Here is a 22,684-nt window from a genome sequence, read left to right on the forward strand (position 1 = left end):
TAAAACAATACACATATGTAAATAGTTGTAGCAACACATGGGAACATGCAGGCCCACCGAAAGGGTGGGGAGGACGGGGAAATTTCCCCAGAGCCCAACGCCTTGAAGGGGGTCCAACGCCCTGATGGGGGGCCCTGATGAAGGGGGAACTTTCTTTTTTTTTATATATATATAAAATATTTCTAAACAACTCGCCCTGCACAAGACCCTTTGCATTCCCACCACCACATTAAAAAGAGAAACTCCAGTACTGCACAGCGAGCCGATGTGCTTCTGTTGTGTAATGATTGTGTATCCAGGCGCTGTCAAACACTTCCTTTCACACAATGATTTGAACTTTCACATTTCATATTTTACTAGAGGGAGCCAATCACCACTAGATAATTCCCAGTCCAGTCAGTGGCTGGAGTCCATCTTGAATAAAAGAGCCCTAAAGTTGCACAATATATATCACAGTATGAATTATTTTATTATTAAGATCATAATTTGCTCAAAAAATGTGGTGCAGCAGTTTGTTAGAAAAATGGTATAATGTAAAAATAAGTAATTTCTTCAGCTGGTGGTAAACACAATTAGAGAATGATCAGTTATATTGCTTAAAATACAAATATATTTACTAATACAGGCTATTTGTTAAGAGCAGAGATGAGTGGTTTATTTTTGGCATGAGATAAATAAAATAGTGTATAGCAACACCATTAAAATGTAGTTTATGCTAAAAACGTTTGTTATTTGATGTTAAGTAAGCTTCCAATTAATGACTATTACACGTGGAGTTTGTACAAAAAAAATATTTATTCACTTACCAAAAACAAAAGTTTGAATACTGTAAATAACTTAAGCATAACTACTTTGAGAAAGAGTAAGCTATCCTGCTGCAGATTTTAATTCAGATATTGAAACTTCTACGCGTTGTTGACTCCCTGAAACACAGGTTAGAGATGATAAGAACATAAGAAAGTTTACAAACGAGAGGAGGCCATTCGGCCCATCTTGCTCGCTTGGTTGTTAGTAGCTTATTGATCCCAGAATCTCATCAAGCAGCTTCTTGTAGGATCACAGGGTGTCAGCTTCAACAACATTATCCGGGAGTTGGTTCCAGACCCTCACAACTGTGTAAAAAAGTGCCTCCTATTTTGTGTTCTGAATGCCCCTTCATCTAATCTCCATTTGTGACCCCTGGTTCTTGTTTCTTTTTTCAGGTTGAAAAAGTCACCTGGGTCGAAATTGTCTATACCTTTTAGGATTTTGAATGCTTGAATCAGATCACCGCGTAGTCTTCTTTGTTCAAGACTGAATAGATTCAATTCTTTTAGTCTGTCTGCATACGACATGCCTTTTAAACCCGGGATAATTCTGGTTGCTCTTCTTTGCACTCTTTCTAGAGCAGCAATATCCTTTTTGTAACGAGGTGACCAGAACTGAACACAATATTCTAGGTGAGGTCTTACTAATGCATTGTAAAGTTTTAACATTACTTCCCTTGATTTTAAATTCAACACTTCTCACAATATATCCGAGCATCTTGTTGGCCTTTTTTATATCTTCCCCACATTGTCTAGATGAAGACATTTCTGAGTCAACATAAACTCCTAGGTCTTTTTCATAGTTCCCTTCTTCAATTTCAGTATCTCCCATATGATATTTATAATGCACATTTTTATTGCCTGCATGCAATACATTACAATGTCATTTGCCATGTGTCTGCCCAGTTCTGAATGCTGTCTAGATCATTTTGAATGACCTTTGCTGCTTCAACAGTGTTTGCCACTCCTCCTATTTTTGTGTCGTCTGCAAATTTAACAAGTTTGCTTACTATACCAGAATCTAAATCATTAATGTAGATTAGAAATAGCAGAGGACCTAATACTGATCCCTGTGGTACACCACTGGTTACCTAGCTCAATTTTGAGGTTTCTCTTCTAATCAGTACTTTCTGTTTTCTACATGTTAACCACTCCCTAATCCATGTGCATGCATTTCATTGAATCCCTACTGCGTTCAGTTTGAGAATTAATCTTTTATGCAGGACTTTGTCAAAAGCTTTCTGGAAATCTAAATAAACCATGTCGTATGCTTTGCAATTATCCATTGTCAATGTTGCATCCTCAAGAGTCAAGCAGGTTACTTAGACACGATCTCCCTTTCCTAAAACCATGCTGACTGTCTCCCAGGATATTGTTACCATATAGGTAATTTTCCATTTTAGATCTTCTTATAGTTTCCATAAGTTTACATATAATAGAAGTCAAGCTTATTGGTCTGTAGTTACCTAGTTCGGTTTTGTCTCCCTTTTTGTGGATCGGTATTACGTTTGCAATTTTCCAGTCTGTCGTTACAACCCCTGTGTCAAGAGACTGTTGCATGATCTTGGTTAGCGGTTTGTAAATATTTCAATTTCGGCTGTCGTGCTCCCCACCGGGTTCTCCCATTTTAAAAGGGGGAAGTGGAAATCCCCCATTAGCATACACACAATTCAAATGTCATTGTATAACAGATTATTTTGCTCGGCATCTGATTTTGACGGTCTATAGCATGCTCCTATTATTATGCCCTTTGAATTTTTGTCCATTATTCTGACCCATATTGATTCTGCATTGTTTTCTTTGTCCTGATTTAACACCTGGGCTTCAAGACTGTTTCTTATGTATAGAGCTACCCCTCCGCCTCTTCTGTCCTGCCTGTCTTTCCTATAGAGTGTGTACTAATATTGTATTTGTCTCCATCATTCTCAGACAACCACATTTCTGTAACACCTATCACATTGTAGTTACTTGTGAGTGCAGTAGTTGTTGTTGTTGTTGTTGTTATTATTATTTATTTCTTAGCAGATGCCCCTGTCCAGGACGACTTACAATTGTTACAAGATATCACATTATTTTTACATACAATTACATTATTTTTTACTTACAATTACCCATTTATACGGCTGGGTTTTTTTTTACTGGAACAATCTAGGTAAAGTACCTTGCTCAAGGGTATAGCAGCAGTGTCCCCCACCTGGGATTGAACCCACGACCCTCCAGTCAAGAGTCCAGAGCCCTAACCACTACTCCACACTGCTTCCTTAAGTTCTAACATTTTGTATGTTAGCTTCAGATTGAGCTTGGAATATTACTATTTATTTTGAAAAACAGATTTATTTTTCCAGATTTAATTGCAGACAACAAAAGATGTATTTCGGATTTATGTTGACTTGCCAAATGAAAAAAAAAAAAAAAGATTTAAAGACTGAAGCATGTTTTGTTAACATGTATGCATTAAGTGAAATCTGAAAAAAAGAAACACCTGGTAAAATATTTGTGCTTTTACATTGGACGCTCCATAATGTGAGCGATACATATGTATTATACTGGCATGTCATTAGGAAAAAATGAAATCGAAAAAATAATGGCAAAAGTTAGTTTAAACGCGCTGTTTTGTACCCTCATTTCATAGAGAAGCTCAAAGGCAACTTTCTTATAATGGAAGACTAGTCTGTAGCGCATTCATTTTAGAGTGCTTACGTGGAAGGATTCATACAAAAAACCAAAAACAAAATAAATAGTTCAAATAAAATTAATAATTAATTGTGCTGTAACAACTTCGTCTCGGCCCCATTACCCAAACAGTCCATAATCCCTGGTAATGCCCGCTGTGGAGGGTCTTATTGCTGACATAGAATATTGTAACAGAGTGGCTGCGGGACAGAGCTGAGCAGAGACAGAGCTGCAGCAAGCAGCAGGGGGTGTGGCTCCTGGACTCTCTGTGTGTGTGTGTGTGTGTGTGTGTGTTTAATCTTATTGGTTGGTTTCTGTCTGTGTTCCTGTCGCTTCCTTTCAATGCCTTCATGTGAATAAATGTTTCACAATGTTCATGGCTGTATTTAGATAATCAGTCTGCCTCGTTCCAGTCCTGTGTGGTTCATTTAATAAAAAGAGCTCTGGCTCATTTAAATGCCGTTTCCTCACCTTTCTTTCACCGCCATTATAATATAATTGACTGGACATCTTGTTAGACTGTCATAAGATTGTAGCAGAATGGAGGAAGGCCAGCCTGAAACTAACACAGGAGGAGCCTACGAGATCTAGAGTGGCTATTTGAAACTCAGTGGCTATGTAGTCTTCCTGTATACTGAACAACAAAAAATCAACAACACATCTTTTTTTCAGGTTATTTCTGGAAAGAGGAAGCTACAAAAAACAAGCAAAATTGCAAATTCAGCACTCCCCCACAATAACCAGTCCAAGTGAATGCTACTCCCGTAACACGTTCCAACAGAAATCAAACAGAACAATTCAAGCCTGGAATCTTACTGCAGACTAAACGCTGGTGTCCCTCTCACACATGACCAATAAAGACAAGAGGACGCAGCGATAGAACTGCAGAGTTATTAAGTGCAATTGAAAACCAAGCCAGATGCACAAAGTATTTCATGCATCTCGAAATACAAATATAAACGTGATTCTTTAAAATACAGTGAATACAAAACAATCAGTAAACCTTGTGAGATTGACTTTCAAAGACTCAGAGATCGACTGGGTGGAGACCCCTGTTCTAAATGATCTAAACAGAAACAATAGAGAATGATGGAGAACACACATAATAGGATAGGAGTGAGCTACAGAGGACTCAGATAGGGGTTTAAAAGGTAGTGCAAGTGGACTCTGTGCCATTCACTTTCAATAGGGGATCCAAATCCTCTTATCTGTAGGTATGATATTCTGAATCAGGGTGTTTTCAGTCCTGTTTGGCGTCTAGCGATGCTGAGCTGCTACAAGCAGGGCTGTGAATGTGTGAGTCTGTTTGTATTTCAGTGGCAGCCTGTCTGCAGCACGAGGGTAACCAGGTGTAGAGAATATTTAACCAGCGGGGATCGCTGAGATAGTTTCACAAACCCTTCTGACTGGCACAGAGCACAGTGTATCACCCCAGCTCTGCAGGGAAGCTGCTCTGTAATCGATGACAGCACAGTCTGCATTAGAATGCCGTTTACCATTATGAGAACACAATGCGTTGTCTGGCTCATTGTCTTTCCAGTACCTGATATACCATACAGCAAGTGAACTGAGACCAGTGCCTCTGACTCTTTCAAATGGACAGACAGCAGGCTAGTTCAGCAGCCTCTCATTCATGCCTTTAACCTTCCTCTGGAGGAGGCCTGGGTTCCAGTCTTTTCACTTTCTGAACACTGGGACTGGAGCCTTCAGTTCAGAACAAGGTGGCACAGGAATTCACATTGAAATATTTAAATCAATGTGATAGGCCTGCCCCTGTAAAGAATATAGGTTTGTTTAACTTGCACATAAATGTTTAGCTTTGGATATGGCAGTGTCGGGAGGGTAAACTCCCCTTCCTACCTAATGGAAAGGAATGTGCAGCAGGTGGCCAGGTGTCAATTGAAGAATTGATCATCAATTAACCCTGGTGTCCTGCCTTTAAAAAGGGGCTGGAGAGCCTGCCCTTGGTTCTTCTTTTGTTTGGTGCTTTCTTCTACAAGCCTGGAGGTGACGGGGAAGAATCCTCATGACTGTGTGGTGAACCAGGGTGAGCTGCAGATTATCACTGTGTGTTTAACATTTAAATTAATAAATTAAAACAATGTATACATACAGTGTAGATTGTGCATCAGGATTTTATTGCTCTGCACTGTGCCACAAAAAATGCGTGTCACCGGGTTTGAATGCAGTGCACTACAGTATAGAGTGTCATGTTCTCACGTTGTACTCAGAGGTGTGAAAACCCTAACTAACACAGCTCTGACCAAGACGCTGTTTCTTTGAAATGCCAATGCTCTTTCGATTGAGGAAGTTCAAAAGCTAAATAAAGGAGGTGTTGAATAAAAACTTAATGTTCTGCACAACTTAACATAGCCAGCCTTTGGAAAAAGCAAAGCACAGTTCAGCATCACACAGGGGTGCAAAAAAGGGTGCAGCTACACTGCTGGTTTGTGCTGCATTCTACCAATAGCAGCCTCATCCCATTGTAGCTGCCCTATACTTGTTAGCATTGCTCCTCAGTATAATACAGAGCCACTGTTGTGGTGCCGCTGTCTGTATTGCAGTTAAAGATTGTTATTGAAGGTTACGGCTAGAAAAAGGTTGTGTTGGGTGCGTTTATTTAGTTTTCTATCAATGTGGCCCTTCTGGCATCCTCTGAATGCCTTTTCAATTTGTTATTTCATTTTAAACCGTTAAAGGCAAAATCATAACAAAATATAGAATAGTGTGTATACAGCTCTGGAAAAAAAAGTTAGCATTACCTAGAATGTTTTAATTGAGACAGAATTAAAAAAAAAAAAAAAAAAAAACTATGAACATAATTTAGATATTTTATTTAAAATCATATAATTAAAGAAACTACAAAATGATATTGTAAAACTGTACCGGAATCCATAATATTTGCACAGTGTGTCATGTTAGATTTTCAAATGTTGCATTTTTCAATTTGTCAGATTTAAGTATATGGAAAACTACTAAGCGGTATGTAATTCAATATGTTAACATAACATTATTCAGCAGGTTTCATTTTTATGAAGCAAAATGTGTTCATTCTAAAGGCTGATGCAACACTTTTGGCTGTAGCTGTATACTGAGTAAAAAAAGTGGAGGGGCAAATTATATAGTTTGGAGTGGCCAAGGTCAATGTCCTGGAGTGGCCCAGTCAAAGCCCGGACCTCAATCCAATTGAGAATATGTGGAAAGAGTTGAAAATTGCTGTTCACCAAAGGTCCCCATCCAACTTGATGGAGCTTGAGCAATTTTGCAAAGAAGAATGGGCAAAAATTGTAGTGTCCAGATGTGCAAAGCTGGTAGCGACTTATCCAAATAGACTCATGGCTGTAATTGCTGCCAAAGTTGTCTCTACCAAATATTGACTCAAGGGGGTGAATACTTATGCAATCAATTATTTTCTGTTTTGTATTTGTAATTTAATTTAGAACAATTTGTAGATTTTATTTTTCACTTTGACATTATGGACTTTTTTTGTGTTGATCAGTGGTAAAAACTCGTAATTAAATCCATTTTGATTCCATGTTGTAACACAATAAAATGTGGAAAAGTCCAAGGAGGGTGAATACTTTTGAGAGCCACTGTAAGTCAGCTGATGTATATTTCAGCTGGTACCATCATTGGTTTAATCAGTGTTTCACAGATTAAGGGTGCGTTCTCAATGTGAGCAACCCCACTCAAATGAGACTAACCCTCAAGCGTGTCTGAATTGTCTGCTTGACTTGGTTTCATATAGTTTACCCCAGTAGCTCTGAAGAAGGCACGAGCCCAAACATTTCTCTGTTCTTAGTTTTAAGTTTTACCTGTTTCCTGATTGGTTGACATCCCAGGCTGGAGAGAAGACGGGGCTTCCCGCAGATCAGTTGCAGAGGCTTGTTGGATTGTCTGGCTCACAGGAAGTGAAATAGAAGCTGAAACAGGTGACCCAGGAAGCACTGAATCACAAGGTGAGTGTGTGACAGTCTGTCTGTGTGTGTGTCTACTGCAATGTTTATACTGTCTGTCTTCGTGTTTAATGTATTGTTGGTACCCTAGTGTATCTGTTTGTGCACGTAGTCTTATTTAATGCTATGTTGTTCAGACACTGAGTGTGTGTGTGTGTGATTAGTCTTTGCCTGTATGTTTAATGTTCAGTTATTTAGTGCTGTAACACTACTGGGGTGGAAACATCCAGGTCTTTGGTCCACGTCCCCCTAGACTAAATAAACAGAATGCTCCATGAGCGTTAGAGTGCTGTGGTTATTCACTCATGAGGAGAGCCGTAAGCGACCCACTCGCCCCCTCCTACCTGGAACAGCTGCAGTACTCCATGGAGGTTCATGCTGCAGTGTCCTCTTATTCTAAAAGAGGTTCAGTGCTGCCAGAGAGAGGTGACAGTTTATCTGAGCAGCACTTTGCACCACAGGCCAGGTAAGCCACAGCAGGTGTGGTTAGAGCTGGTGTGTCTTACTGGTTTGCAGCTGGTCGTGCTGGTTCAGGAGACTAGGTACTGGTTGAGGAGCTGGTTAAACTGGTTCATTTAAATGTAATACTGTGGAGTTCTGGTCTGAACTGTTTGTTGTCTGTAGCACTGTACTCCATGACTCTATCTGCTGTAAACCCTCTCTGGGATTGTATGTACCAGCTGGGTGCCCAGTAATATTTATTTCGATTCCCAAATCTGAGCTACTCACCAGCAGTGGCTGAGATTTTCAGCAGGGACAGCACCCATTGGAGAGCACACAGCACAGCCAGACTGACTGCAGGGACAGCACCCATTGGAGAGCACACAGTACAGCCAGACTGACTGCAGGGACAGCACCCATTGGAGAGCACACAGCACAGCCAGACTGACTGCAGGGACAGCACCCATTGGAGAGCACACAGCACAGCCAGGCTGACTGCAGGGACAGCACCCATTGAAGAGCACACAGCACCCATTGGAGAGCACACAGCACAGCCAGGCTGACTGCAGGGACAGCACCCATTGAAGAGCACACAGCACAGCCAGGCTGACTGCAGGGACAGCACCCATTGGAGAGCACACAGCACAGCCAAGCTGACTGCAGGGACAGCACCCATTGGAGAGCACACAGCACAGCCAGGCTGACTGCAGGGACAGCACCCATTGGAGAGCACACAGCACAGCCAGGCTGACTGCAGGGACAGCACCCATTGGAGAGCACACAGCACAGCCAGGCTGACTGCCGGGACAGCACCCATTGGAGAGCACACAGCGCAGCCAGGCTGAATCCCTACATAATACAGTACAGAGTCAAATAAAAATACAAATAGAATAAAAAATAATAAACTTGTATAATATACAAAGCAATAGTTTAATCAACCTGCTGAAGAATATTGTACTAGTAAGACATTGCACTGAAACCTGCATCTCATAATCTTGTTCAATTTGACTCTACAATCTGGCTGAATATTTATCACATTCTTCCAGAGTTTGGTCTTTTGTGTGTGTACTCTGCTTTATCAGTAACAATGCAAGCTTTCTGGCTTGTGAACTAAACAGACAGCCAGACATTCACCTGCTGCTCCCTGCAGCAGCAGGGGGGTATGATAGGAACGCTGTATATACAGGGAGCTCTGCTTCAGCTCAGGGAAGAAAAACACAAATGGAAACAAAGGGAAGAGGAACAGGAGCTCTCCTTCTCATTTGTTGACATCTTTGGTGTTTTTTACACTGATAACATTTTACAAGAAAACCTATAATGCACATTTTATCAATACAGGATTGTGAGGTAACAACCTTAAATATGGGGAAAGACAGAAGGCTGCATATTCAATACAGTGCCTACAGCTCCCATCATCCTCTACCCCAGCAGTACCAGTGAGGGATGATGGGAGCTGTAGTCAGAATGGAGTGAGACACAATACTGAAGATCTATAAAAATGATCATTGTCTCCCTTGTAAAAGTGTGTGGTATACCAGGGTAAAAGCACAGCATAATATAAAGCATGTTTCAAGCACAGCACAATCATGGTAAAGCAAAGGCGAGCAGGTGAAGCACAGATATGTATTGTAAAGTGTTGTAAAAACAATGGCTAACCAGCACAAGCCTGCTAAAGCACAGGAAACTGCAAAATGACTGTACATTTACCAGGGTGAACTTTTATAATGAGTATCAGTGCAGTGCAGGGATATAAAATGATAATACTAATCTGCTGAAGTAGTTGTTTCAGTGGGTTGCTCTATTGTAGCTCAGAGCAGAGCCCTCAGATACAGTTACGAAATGTGTGTATCTTGTGTGACTAACTAGTCATACCTCTGTGAACCACTAGAGGGAGCAAAACTCCAAAGACTCAGTTATACAATAAAGCAAAACTTAATGACTTTGAGAGACTCCACTTGGTGAAATATCTGAATTTCATAAGTTATCTTCTTTTAGTTTTCTTGTCTGACTTCATTTACTTCACACAATCATAAACTCTGCACAGTGTGGTACCTTCATCAGTGCGCTGGTTCAGACTGTTTGTGGGGGTGTGCTTCTATCAGTTAGGTAGGGCTGGCCCCTCTCTGTGAGGAATCAGGTTGAATCTCCCCATCATTACGATTAAGACTTTGATTCCCAATCTTGTTGTTGGGGTCCTCATTCAAGATGTGGAGCTTTCTGCACTGACTGGGTCTTTGTCTGTCCCACTCTGCATGGTGAACATGATAACTTCTTGTTTTTTTTTTTTTCACAGGAGATCATGGTTAGGGAGTCTTCTGGGTCCGTGTGTGCAGTGGTTTTAAATAAACACTGACCTTTCAGTTCACGTTGCTAAACTACCTGAGAGCAGTTTTATATCTCAGCTGCTCTTTCATATTGTGAGATTCTTAATGTTTCAGTTTTGTTTCTGAACAAACAATGCAATTCTGTTCTCAAGGCCAGACTTCATTCAGTACAAACCACCACCAGCTCATTGTTATCTCTGCTTTCTCATAATGTGGGAATCAAACGGTTAATATGGTAATGTTGGGGGATGACCTGCATGCTTGTCTATCTGAACTGAGTTTCTTCTATTCTTTCTCGTCTCTCTTTGTGCTTCAGTGACGTTAGTTTCTTTTTTCCTGATTGTCCTGTGTGGCAGGGCAGAAGAGAAGCCCTGCACGTTGTTAGAGGGGGCGGGGCAGCAGTCAGTGATTATTGACAAATTGACTGTCGGCCACGCAAACCAAAACTCTCGTGCAGAATGTGTCCGTATCCAAATTAATGAATTGGGTGTTGATTCGGAGATGGCCTCGAGTATATGAACCTGTCTGTTTCTGTGTTCTGGGTGGGTGTTTCAGAGGAGGAACGAGAGTGAGACGGGTGAAAAACGAAAGTAAAAATAAAACTCGAGTACTACAGGATCAGTGAAGGCGACTGCCCAGCCTGACCTAGGTATCGTTTTGTTTTTAAGTGTTCGTGATTTGTTTTGGTTTAAATATTTATTTTGCTCTGTTTTTTTTTTTGTTTAATTTTATTTTTAAATAAATACGCGCGCCCAGCGCTTTCACCCGAGTACCTGCCTGTGTGTGTCTGTGTCAGCTTTCTGCTCTGGGGACGTCGTCACTCGGTCAACCTGTCATATCCTCTTTATAAACTATCAATGCCTTAGTTTCACAAATCCTTTTATATTGTTTTTTGCATGAAGAATCAAACCAGGTCTCTTTGGAATTCCTGTTTGTTTGTAGTTGTGCACAGTCTTCACCAGACGGGTCCTCTCTCTTATTATCATCAGGCTCTTTACCATTATCATGTGTCCTTGTGGCCCAGAATCTGAAAGAGACGAGGAGCAATGCCAGTCAGTATCACACGATGTCAGTAGAAAATGACTAGGTTGTTGGTTGCTGTATCCTTTTAATCCTCAGCAGTGATTTCAGAATGAGATTGAAGCTCTTACTTTTCCTTGTCATTGAGAGGAGTGCCGTCCACCCAGAGCCAGACTCCTTCAGTAACAGCGTCCGTCAGGCCAATCCAGTAAGGATCCCTTTTAGTCTTCTCTAATAAGAATTTCTGAGCAGAAAACAACAGTTTACTATTAGTTACAATGGAGCTGTACCATCATGAGGCAAAGATGGGTGTATTTTTAAAGAAAGAGAGACCCTTACTGTACTTAAAGGAAAGGAAATTAACAAATACATGAGAAGCAATTTTTCCTGCCAGTTTGTTTTATTTTTAAACTTGAATTTTTGCAATACTCTACCTGCTCTGCCTCGCTCTCTATAATCACCAGGTCTGCTCCCATTGACACACAGCTAGCCCGGCTGGAGTTCCAGTTCATTGTATCAGGTGAGAAGTAGTAGCACTTTCCATTGGACTCCACCCACTTCTCTGGACAGGCTTTACAAACACGCTCTGCACAATGAGAGAAAGAAGCAGTGCATGTTAAACAGAAACACCTGGAGATCTGAAGAAGGGGGCTGCACCTACAACACAGGGCTAGATTCTCAGCATTAGCATTAGCATGATTTTATCACAAGGATACTACATCTCCACTCCAACTAGTATTGGGACAGATGAGTAAATGGTGGGGGGGGGGCTTTATTTGTCCCTGTGGGAATTCACTGACATGGGAGACAGAAGGTTTTAATTGAAACACCTCTCTGGTGATCAGTTTTATTATTCTTTTCTTTCCTTTATTAACCACCAGGTGGCACTGGTTCTTCTATCCCCAATACCAATGATGGTAAAGGCGTTGCACTTGTATCAGGCAGCACGCGCAGGTGCTGAGAAATAAAAATGAAAACAAAAGGTGAAAGAAAAAGGGAAACTAAAACACAGTAATAAAAACTACAAACAAAAGACACTGCTCATGCAGCATCCCCCACCACCGCTAAACCGGTCAGCTCGGGTCTCCAACCTACGCTCTGCTATTCCCTCACTATACACTGGTACGATGGCTAATGTAGTTTAATAAAAGCGACAGTAGTTGAGTTTGATAGAAAAAAGAGATTTAGTTTGAAAAAGTTTGTGAGCACTGCTAGAAAAATGATGGGCGAATCAAAAAGTTTTTAAATGGATCAAGTCACTTGTATAGCTTTCACCATTGTTTTCTGTTATTTATTGTCATGTTTTTTGCATCATCCTCCATGGAGAAGTTTACTTTAAGCTCTTTTAATGAAAGTGGCTGCTGTGATGTTAATAAGAGAGCCCAGTTATTTGATTTTATTGAGTCAAAAAAGGCGAATTGTCTTTTACTGCAAGAGATTCACTCTGACAGCAGTAATGAAGCACACTGGCTGTCAGAGTGGAAGGTGATTTTAAGTCACGGCTCTAACGTTAGTGCTGGGGTGGTAGTTTCATTTTCACCGGGGCTGGGAGATTGTGTCTGTGGAGGAAGTCGTGCAAGGGAGGCTTTAAAAGTTGAAATTAAATTAAATGGGGGTTTGTGGCAAAGTGCCCACCCCTTTATATTTATTCATGTATGTTTTATTATTATTATTATTATTATTATTATTATTATTATTATTATTAGTATTGTAGTTTTATGCAGGCGGACAAAGCTGTCCGTCTTAGTTATTATTTTGAGATGACGGCGGAAAGCCGTGTGTTTGTTTATTGCATTTAATTATTTAAAAACCCTGTGCAGCCGGTGACCATCTCATTGCAACTACTCTGCCACAGGGTTTTATTGATCTTTGTAGTATTTATGCTCCTAATTTGGGCAGAGAACAGATTTTATTTTTTAAAAGTCTGAATCAGATTTTAGGAAAGTGTGATCCAGAACATTTTATACTGGTGGGTGGGGATTTGAATTGTACTTTAGATTTTTATTTAGACAGAAATCATGATGAACCCAACCCCCAATCCGTGGGGAAAACTCAAATTAAGATTTTCTTCCAGCAATACTCCCAGAACGTCACTGGACAAATGAATGCAGCAGTCAGCCAGTTAGAGATTGAGATTTTGAGAGATTGAGAGAGCGCTGGGTGGCCACAGCACGGAGGGAATATATTGCAGCCTGAAAGAGCGAGAGGAAACCGCTCCTGATCAAGGGGTCACTGGTGAGAGCAAGATTCATTGAACTAAGAGACATGGACGCCCCCACAGCCTTCTTCAGCTTGGAGAAGAAGGTATCTGAACACAAGCAGATGCTGTTACTGAGGCTGCCCTGGGGAGAGAGGTCTCCAGCCCTGCGGAGCTTCGTAGGGCTGCGGTGGACTTTTACTCCGAGCTGTATCAGGCTGAGAAGTGCGACCAGGAGTAGACGGAGTGGCTATTGGAGGGTCTCCCTAGCCTGAGTGTGGGGGAGCGCTGAGGCCTGGACACGTCTGTCTTATTTGGGGGGCTCACGACCGCCGTCACACAGTTCTCCAACAGCACAGCACCTGGGCTGGACGGGCTTCCGGCTGAGTTTAATAAGCATTTTTGGAAATGTCTGGGTAGTGATCTGCACAGGTGCTGAAGGAGTGTGTGGTGGAAGGAGAGCTAACCCTGAGTTGCTGCAGGGCATTACTGACTTTGTTATCCCAAAAAGGAGGCCTATCTGAGCTGAAGAACTGGCGCCCAGTGTCGCTGTTGTGCTGTGATTACAAAATCCTCTCCAAAACTCTGGCCAGCCATCTTAGAGAATGCTTGAGCTCCATGGTGCACAGAGACCAGACGTACTGTGTGCCAGGGCGCTCTATATTTGATAATTTGTTTTAAATCAGAGACCTTTTTAATGTTCCTAATGATTTTAAATCTAGATTTTAGGCTGGTGTCACTTGATCAGGAGAAAGCTTTCTACAGGGTGGACCATGGCCTTTTATTCCACACACTGGAGGTGTTTGCTTTTGGTCCTGTTTTTATCACTTACATCAAAATTGTATACTCTGATATTTTTAGCTTTTAAGATTAATAGCAGTCTAAGCCAGCCTTTCCCAGTGGAGAGAGGGAACAGACAGGGCTGCTCTCTGTAGGGGATGCTCTATTCGAGATCTATTGAACCGCTGCTACACCGGCTGAGGGAGTGTCCTGCTGGCTTGGCCTCCTGGCAGGGAGCTGGCTGGGAAGAGCCCCTCCCTTTCTGCCTCAGGTTCTGGATTGGAACAGAGCTGGACTGAAAGTGCTGAAGGCATACTTGCGTACAGAGGCTTACATGCAGCAGAACTGGGAGAGGGTGTTGGTGAAGGTGGCAGGGAGATTACAGAGCTGGTAATGGCTGCTGAACTGCCTGCCCTCCAGGAGGAGGGTCCTTGTGATTAATAACTTGGTGGCATCCATGTTTTTCTCAAGGTCTTCTTTAGTTTTGAAATCTAAGAAAAACAAACAAACAAATAGACAAGGGTGAATTATAGTTTTGTTCAGTCGAATGCACTCAACCAGCTTGTTCTGCACATCTTTAAAGCTGATTAATCAGTTCAGTAAATCTGACTCTGAAATGCAGTGGTATTCGCTGTCCATGCTTCACATACTGGGCATGGGAAACTGGTATCTGAATGCTCTTTTCACAAGTCCATTTATGTGAATACAAGTTTCATATTCATGACACATTCCTTGAGTTTCATTGAAGAAGCCAACATCAGTTTAGAACAGTTTCATGGACTTTAACATGTACTGAATCAACCAAAGGAGAATAAAACTGAATGTCAAGCTTTATTTAATTCATCAACTTGGACTTTTAAAAAACAAAACTTCTGATCAGTTGTTTGTGAAATGGCCCCACTGTGAGGTGATGATTAAGTTAGAGAATAGCATGCAACTCTGCTAACAAAAAGCAGCATGTGAATACTCACGATAGACAGCGAGGGAGATGATGGCAGCCAGTAAGAGACAGCACAGGATGAGGAGGACCAGTGCAGGCTGTCTATATGAAGAGGCTTTGCCAGCAGCACTCACAGGCGGGGTGGGGTCTGAGGAGAGAGAACACAGCTCAGGATACAGTACACAGTATACTAAAGAAACTTTCTGGAGTTATAACTTCAAGTTAAACTTAAAGCAGCTCCAAACAAGGCTTTATCAAATCCATTCCCTTACCTCTTACAGGCTTTAAATTATTACTGCCCAGCCTTTAAAGGAGAGCTAACCAAGAACTGAAAATCCATTCTCTTTTTGACTGAGGACAGTTAAGATTTGAGAGCATAATCTGCAAACACGTGTGGTATCTGCTTCTTCCCCTGGCTGGAATTCACGTTGCTGTTTGAATCAGCATTGAAATAGGTAAGTGGATTGTAGTTGTATTTGTTAGAATCATTGCTTGCTTAGGTAAGCAGCCTGCACTTAAATAAAAAAAAAATTAAATAAAGTTATTAAGTTATCCAAACTGTGTTTGGGGACGTGTTGAATTGTGAAGTTGATGCAAATTTAGTGTAAAATGAACGGTGATAGATTTCTATTGTCCACTAACTAGGGGCGTGTGTGTGAGTTCTGTGGTGTCCTGCATACATATTGAGATCTATAACCCTGCAATAAGTTATTTAATGTACTATTTCATGTATTATGGTACTATCATGTATTATGCACTTTCCAGTGTGTATTATGTCTGTCACCAACTCACTTAAGTGTGCCCGAGCTGCCTCTCTCTCCTCTGTCCTAATTCTCCTCGACCTCTCTGCTGCCTTTGACACTGTTGATCACTCTATTCTACTATCATCTCTTGCTGACCTGGGGATCTCTGGCACTGCTCTGGCCTGGTTCTCCTCCTACCTCTCCAACCGCACTTACCAGGTAACCTGGCGTGGAGCAACCTCCACACCTCACCCTCTCTTAACTGGAGTCCCCCAAGGGTCAGTCTTGGGTCCTCTCCTGTTCTCTCTCTACACCCGCTCCCTGGGCCCCCTCATCGCATCCTATGGTTTCTCATACCATTTCTATGCTGATGATCCTCAGATTTTCCTCTCCTTCCCCACCTCTGACTCCACCATCTCCTCCCGTATCTCTACCTGTCTGTCTGCTATTTCCTCCTGGATGCACTCGCATCACCTCAAACTCAACCTCTCTAAATCTGACCTCCTTTTCTTTCCCTTCTCCTCCCCCTCCTCTGATCTCTCCATCTCTGTTCCTCTGGAATCTACCACACTCTCTCCCTCTTCCTCAGCTAAGAACCTTGGAGTCACCCTGGACCCCTGCCTCTCTTATTCCCAGCACATCTCCACTCTGGCACGCACTTGCCGATTCTTCCTGAGCAACATCCGAAGAATCCGACCCTTCCTCACCAACTATGCTACCCAGCTCCTGGTCCAGGCCCTGGTACTCTCCCGCCTAGACTACTGCAACTCCCTCCTGGCTGGCCTCCCTGCGTCCGCCACCCGTCCGCTCCAGCTCATCCAGAACTCTGCTGCCCGCCTGGTGTTCTCTCTGCCTCGCTTCGCCCATGCTACTCCACTACTCCGCTCGCTCCACTGGCTCCCGATCACCGCTCGTATCCAGTTCAAGACTCTTGTACTAGCCTACAGATGCCTTGACCAGTCTGCACCCAGCTACCTCCAGACCCTCATCTCTCCCTACACCCCCACTCGACCTCTCCGCTCCGCCTGCACTAGAAGACTAGCTCTACCACCGCTACGCTCCCCTGCCTCCAAAGCCCGCTCCTTCTCCACCCTTGCTCCGCAGTGGTGGAATGACCTTCCTACAGATGTCAGGACTGCCCAGTCCCTGACCACATTCCGGCGCCTCCTTAAGACTCACCTCTTCAAAGAGCACCTGTAGAACTCCTCTGTTTGTATCCTGGGACACTATCACCCTTCATGTAAATGTGCTTTATTTTGCTCTTATCAGCCCCTATTTTACTGCATTTAATCCTGTACTTCAGAATACTGTAATCTGCCAAGTTTTTAACCTGTAGTACTTTGTATTTACTCACATCCTGATGTAACTATCACTATTTAATCATATCCTGATGTAACTATCACTATTACCTGCTGTATTATTGAATTGTGGTTTGTCAAACTTGTACTTTACTTGAACAAAAGTTATTGTATTTCTTGCTCTTATTGTATTACTTGTAACGCTTGAAATGTTTTTGCTTACGATTGTAAGTCGCCCTGGATAAGGGCGTCTGCTAAGAAATAAATAATAATAATAATAATAATAATGTATTATGTATTTTTTTTACTGTATATCATGTATTTTGCATTTCTCTGTATTTTTAAAGTATTATGGATTGTCTTGTTGTTACTGCATCTTGTAAAGCGCTTTGTGATGGTGGTCCACTATGAAAGGCGCTATATAAAATAAAGATTGATTGATATTCCACTCCTCCTCTATGTGTAGAATTCATATGTGAAATGCTTCAATGGGTGGGGACTCATCTGCATAAGAACATAAGAAAGTTTACAAACGAGAGGAGGCCATTCAGCCCATCTTGCTCGTTTGGTTGTTAGTAGCTTATTGATCCCAGAATCTCATCAAGCAGCTTCTTGAAGGATCCCAGCGTGTCAGCTTCAACAACATTACTGGGGAGTTGGTTCCAGACCCTCACAATTCTCTGTGTAAAAAAGTGCCTCCTATTTTGTGTTCTGAATGCCCCTTTATCTAATCTCCATTTGTGACCCCTGGTCCCTGTTTCTTTTTTCAGGTCAAAGAAGTCCCCTGGGTCGAAATTGTCTATACCTTTTAGGATTTTGAATGCTTGAATCAGATCACCGTGTAGTCTTCTTTGTTCAGGACTGAATCAATTCAATTATTTTAGCCTGTCTGCATATGACATGCCTTTTAAACCCGGGATAATTCTGGTCACTCTTCTTTGCACTCTCTCTAAAGCAGCAATATCCTTTTTGTAACGAGGTGACCAGAACTGAACACAATATTCTAGGTAAGGTCTTACTAATGCATTGTAATGTTTTAACATTACATCCCTTGATTTAAATTCAACACTTTTCACAATATATCCGAGCACCTTGTTGGCCTTTTTTTATAGCTTCCCCATATTGTCTAGATGAAGACATTTCTGAGTCAACATAAATTCCTATGTCTTTTTCATAGATTCCTTCTTCAATTTCAGTATCTCCCATATGATATTTATAATGCACATTTTTATTGCCTGCGTGCAGTACCTTACACTTCTCTATTAAATGTCATTTGCCATGTGTCTGCCCAGTTCTGAATGCTGTCTAGATCATTTTGAATGACCTTTGCTGCTGCAACAGTGTTTGCCACTCCTCCTATTTTTGTGTCATTTGCAAATTTAACAAGTTTGCTTACTATACCGGAACTCTACAGCAGGAATACTATTTGGTGTCTCAGTTACTACAGCCGTGCCACTACCAGCCACAAGAGGGAGCCAATCACCACTAGATCATTCCCAGTCCAGTCAGTGGCTGGAGTCCCTCTTGAATATCAGATTAAACATGCTGTAGCAATTATCTAATCAGGGATAGCAATATATTTAGTGAGAAAGCAAGGACACAAGCAAGGGGTCTGAATAATGGGGGAATGTTTAAAAGAAAAGAAAATCTATCTACATGGCAAAATTGAATCTACAAACTCTATAAAAGCTCTTTAAAAAAAAGTATATATATATATATATATTTCATAAAAATACTTGGTTATTTAATAAACAGAAATGTAAGTAACTTGTGAGATGCATTTAGCTTGTTTGATATGTAAATTGAGAGAGAAAGTGAAACAGACCCACATTGGTTTTATATATGGATTATCACTGCCATGGTTTCACAGATCCTAGTATATTGTATCATTGAGCATGACCCATCAAGCCAGTCCTTTAGGGGATCTCCCCAGTATGCAAGATGTGCACAGTCCTCCCCAGACGAGTCCACACCTCCCTTCCAGTCATCAGGCTCATTCCCGTACCAGAATCTGAAAGAGATGAGGAGCAATGCCAGTCAGTATCACAGCACTAAACTGGACATGCTCACTGTTTCACTGCAACACTTAATCAGCACTAGTGAAAGAGATGAGGAGCAATGCCAGTCAGTATCACACAATGTCAGTAGAAAATGATTAGGTTGTTGCTCCTGTATCCTTTTAATCCTCAGCAGTGATTTCAGAATTAGACTGAAGCTCTTACTTTGCCTTGTCATTGAGAGGAGTGCCGTCCACCCAGAGCCAGACTCCTTCAGTAACAGCGTCCGTCAGGCCAATCCAGTAGTCATCGCTTTTAGAATGCTCCAATAGGTGTTCCCTTTTAATATTCTCTAATAAGAATCTCTGAGCAGAAAACAACAGTTTACTGTCAGTTAATTGGAGATGTAACATCTTGAGGCAAAGAGGAGTGTCTTTTTAAAGAAAGAGAGACCCTTACTGTACTTAAAGGAAAGGAAATTAAGAAATACATGAACATCGATTTTTTTTTTGCTAAATTATTTTTAAACTTGAATGTTTGCAATACTGTACCTGCTCCTCCTCGCTCTCTATAATCACCAGGTCTGCTCCCATTGACACACAGCTAGCCCGGCTGGAGTGCCAGTCCATTTTATCAGTTGAGAAGTAGTAGCACTTTCCATTGGACTCCACCCAGTTCACTGGACAGGCTTTACAAACCCGCTCTGCACAATGAGAGAAAGAAGCAGTGCATGTTAAACAGAAACGCCTGGAGATCTGAAGAAGAGGGCTGCACCTACAACACACGGTTAGATTCTGAGAATTACCACGATTTTATCAGAAGGAAACTAGTGTCATTTTTAAGCAATGCAGGGCTGCTTTTAAATAGACTTGCAGTTTGAAAAATGACCACTAGGTGGGGGTGTAACTTAAATTTCTGCCTGTTCAAGAATTACTAAGCCTGGTTAATAAGGATCTGAACTAGTGGCCTGCATGCACCCCCAGCAAGGGCCACCACGTGGCTCCTACTTATAAGTCCACTCTACAGGGATGTTTTATTAGGCAGTGCAAGGAGCTGTATTTATTATAAATAATGAAGCCACTCACTCAAACTACCAGATTTCAGAACATTCCTGTGAATCTTATTCATCTTGTGCACGGTAGTGCACGACTACCAACTGACAAAAATACTAAAGACTGGATAACAGCATTTCTTATGAATTGTTCTCTTAATTAAACAGGTATGCATACAATTTGCATTTAAGGAAGCCCAGCGCTAGCTCAAGATGCATTGATAATGCCAATGGGACTGTACAGGACTCACCTTTTGAAGAGCCTTCTTTGAGAGGACATTGTAAATCCAAGGTTGAGGATTTGACACAAACAGCAGCATTCTTCTTTTTCATGTCTGAATTTTCATCTTGGACCCTGCCGTAGTTTCTCTGCAGTTGTGAATGAGATTCAGAGAGCCTGCTGTAGTTTCTCTGCAGTTCAGAGAGCGTGTCATTGAGCCTGCTATAGCCACCAAGCAGCCCTGAATGACTTTCACTGAGCCTGCTACTCTCACCCAGCAGCCCTGAATGACTTTCACTGAGCCTGAAATCTGAGGGGAAAGAAGAGATTTCTTACTATGAAACAGATCTCTTACTATAAAACTCATTATAAAATCACAGGAAATCAGTATTCAATATCATCTTCAGTTTTCAAAGCTAAAGGACTTACTGCTAGGACAATATTGGAGTACTCAAACAAAAGCTGCTTGAAATGTATTTAGTGGCAAAAAATATCACGTTCATATTCATTCAAGATATATACAGTGACTTGAAAAAGTCTTCACACCCTTGAACATTTTTCACATTCTACTGCCTAAAAAATACAATTCAAAATGCATTAAAGTAGGAGTTTGTTTCACTGATCTACACAACATCATCTACACTTTCAACGTGAAAGAGCACTTATAGAAATATTCAAAAAGTAATTAAAAATAAAAAAAATAAAAAGTGCATAAGTCTTATATATTCATTTTCCAAATATACTTTAATTTTGAAACAATATTCAATAATGAAAAATCCATGTTGGTCCCTACACTAACAGCACTGGGATCCTTGCAGAATGACTGCAAACATCACAGAAAGGCAAGCGAGCAGTAAGCAATACTATAAATGGCAATTAGCTCTATGTCTTTTAAATAATGGGTGATTGGTTCAGTGTACTTACAGAGCACCCCCAGGGCTAAACTGGCTGCCAGCAGCAGGCAGCTCAGAGCTATAAGAAGCCACACAGCCCATCCACAGGAAGCTGCTGGTCTATCAGAAGAATCCACAGGTGCTGCCGATTCTGAAAACAAGAGAAATAAAGGAGTGTTAACCAAGGTTTTAAAATTCAATGTTCTTACCTCTTATTAGCTCCAGACAGAGACATTATCTCTGCCCCTTCATTTTATTATAACACCTGAGTTTGGAATATGTAGATATTTCTGCACAACAGATTAAAAGCTGCTGCTGCTTCCTGGTACCTGATCACTTCCTGTTGTGAGCTGTAGTCAGACCATGTGACCTACAGCACAGGTACAAGGATTCAGCAGTTTATCTACGAATTCTATTTGCAATTTATAAGTGCATTTCAAAGAAGATTTGGTTAGCGCTCCTTTGAAAAATGTTAAAAAACATTTCCAATGCCTGTGCTTTAGAAACAGTGTGAACATGCAACTATTCAGGGATGGAAATAATTTATTATTATTATTTATTTCTTAGCAGACGCCCTTATCCAGGGCAACTTACAATTGTTACAAGATATCACATAATTTCACATTATACAGATATCACATTATTTTTACATACAATTACCCATTTATACAGTTGGGTTTTTACTGGAGCAATCTAGGTAAAGTACCTTGCTCAAGGGTACAACAGCAGTGTCCCCCACTGGGGATTGAACCCACAACCCTCCGGTCAAGAGTCCAGAGCCCTAACCACTACTCCACACTGCATAACCCTTTAAAGTACAGCTGTTCACGTTTAAATCTAAAGCTGCGTCTGGTGTTTTAGTTGTAATAAAGTAGTACGATTAAAATAGGACCTGTTTATTTAACGTGATCCCTGTGTATATGTGATGAAACCATTTCTTTATTCGAAATGTAACCCTTGTACCCTATTGAAGATGAGCTATTCAGCCCTCAATCTCTGGTATTTACAGCCCAGCACATTACTGTATTACTGCAAACAAATGAGGAGCTATAGGAGGCTTCTTGATTGGGAAAGTCATCTAAACAATTTCACAGTTATAATTCAATTATACAAACTAGTCCTAAATAGTTTGTATAATAGAGGTTTTACTGCATGTAAATACCAATCTATATCAGAACCCCTCGGTATCCTGAACAGTGCTGGAGTTGGCTGGTTTGTCAGCTGTCCTGTGGCACAGACTCTACTGAAGATGCTACTTACTCCACTGTGGCAAAGTGCCCGCCCCGTTGTATATAAATGTGTGTGTGTTGATTATTATTGTTATCATTATTATTGTTACTGTGTG

At 41.3% G+C, this 22,684-nt stretch overlaps 2 protein-coding genes and 1 long non-coding RNA gene across 5 annotated transcripts in view; 1 reads left to right on the forward strand and 2 right to left on the reverse strand.

Moving 5' to 3' along the window:
- The first annotated feature begins 5,420 nt into the window (after positions 1–5,420).
- On the forward strand, positions 5,421–8,523 carry LOC131698944 (uncharacterized). 3 transcript variants are annotated; one of them, XR_009307953.1, is made up of 3 exons: positions 5,421–5,526; positions 7,322–7,438; positions 8,157–8,523. It is a non-coding gene; the product is annotated as an uncharacterized LOC131698944 (long non-coding RNA). The 3 variants fall into 3 exon arrangements; XR_009307952.1 differs by having other exon boundaries at positions 5,476–5,526; positions 7,282–7,438; XR_009307954.1 differs by having other exon boundaries at positions 5,476–5,526; positions 7,282–7,438; positions 8,168–8,523.
- A 1,600-nt stretch (positions 8,524–10,123) lies between these two features.
- LOC117962883 (C-type lectin domain family 4 member E-like) lies at positions 10,124–12,324 on the reverse strand. Its single transcript, XM_034904578.2, has 3 exons — positions 11,655–12,324; positions 11,352–11,464; positions 10,124–11,227 (listed from the first exon to the last, which is right to left on the reverse strand). Exons 1-3 carry the CDS (start codon positions 11,730–11,732, stop codon positions 11,026–11,028), a joined length of 393 nt encoding a protein of 130 aa, XP_034760469.1. The 5' UTR covers positions 11,733–12,324; the 3' UTR covers positions 10,124–11,025.
- Positions 12,325–17,740: 5,416 nt separating this feature from the next.
- LOC117425226 (uncharacterized) overlaps positions 17,741–22,684 on the reverse strand; it is a 159,010-nt gene continuing 154,066 nt past the window's right edge. Inside the window, exons 12-16 of the mRNA XM_058994087.1 lie at positions 21,371–21,490; positions 20,478–20,756; positions 19,727–19,878; positions 19,401–19,540; positions 17,741–19,189 (exon numbers count right to left, since the gene is read on the reverse strand). Coding sequence (XP_058850070.1) covers positions 19,015–19,189; positions 19,401–19,540; positions 19,727–19,878; positions 20,478–20,756; positions 21,371–21,490 — 866 coding nt within the window. The 3' untranslated portion in view covers positions 17,741–19,014. The remainder of the gene's footprint in view (positions 19,190–19,400; positions 19,541–19,726; positions 19,879–20,477; positions 20,757–21,370; positions 21,491–22,684) is intronic.

The sequence above is a fragment of the Acipenser ruthenus genome, chromosome 20, assembly GCF_902713425.1.
Source record: "Acipenser ruthenus chromosome 20, fAciRut3.2 maternal haplotype, whole genome shotgun sequence".
Classification (NCBI taxonomy): domain Eukaryota; kingdom Metazoa; phylum Chordata; class Actinopteri; order Acipenseriformes; family Acipenseridae; genus Acipenser; species Acipenser ruthenus.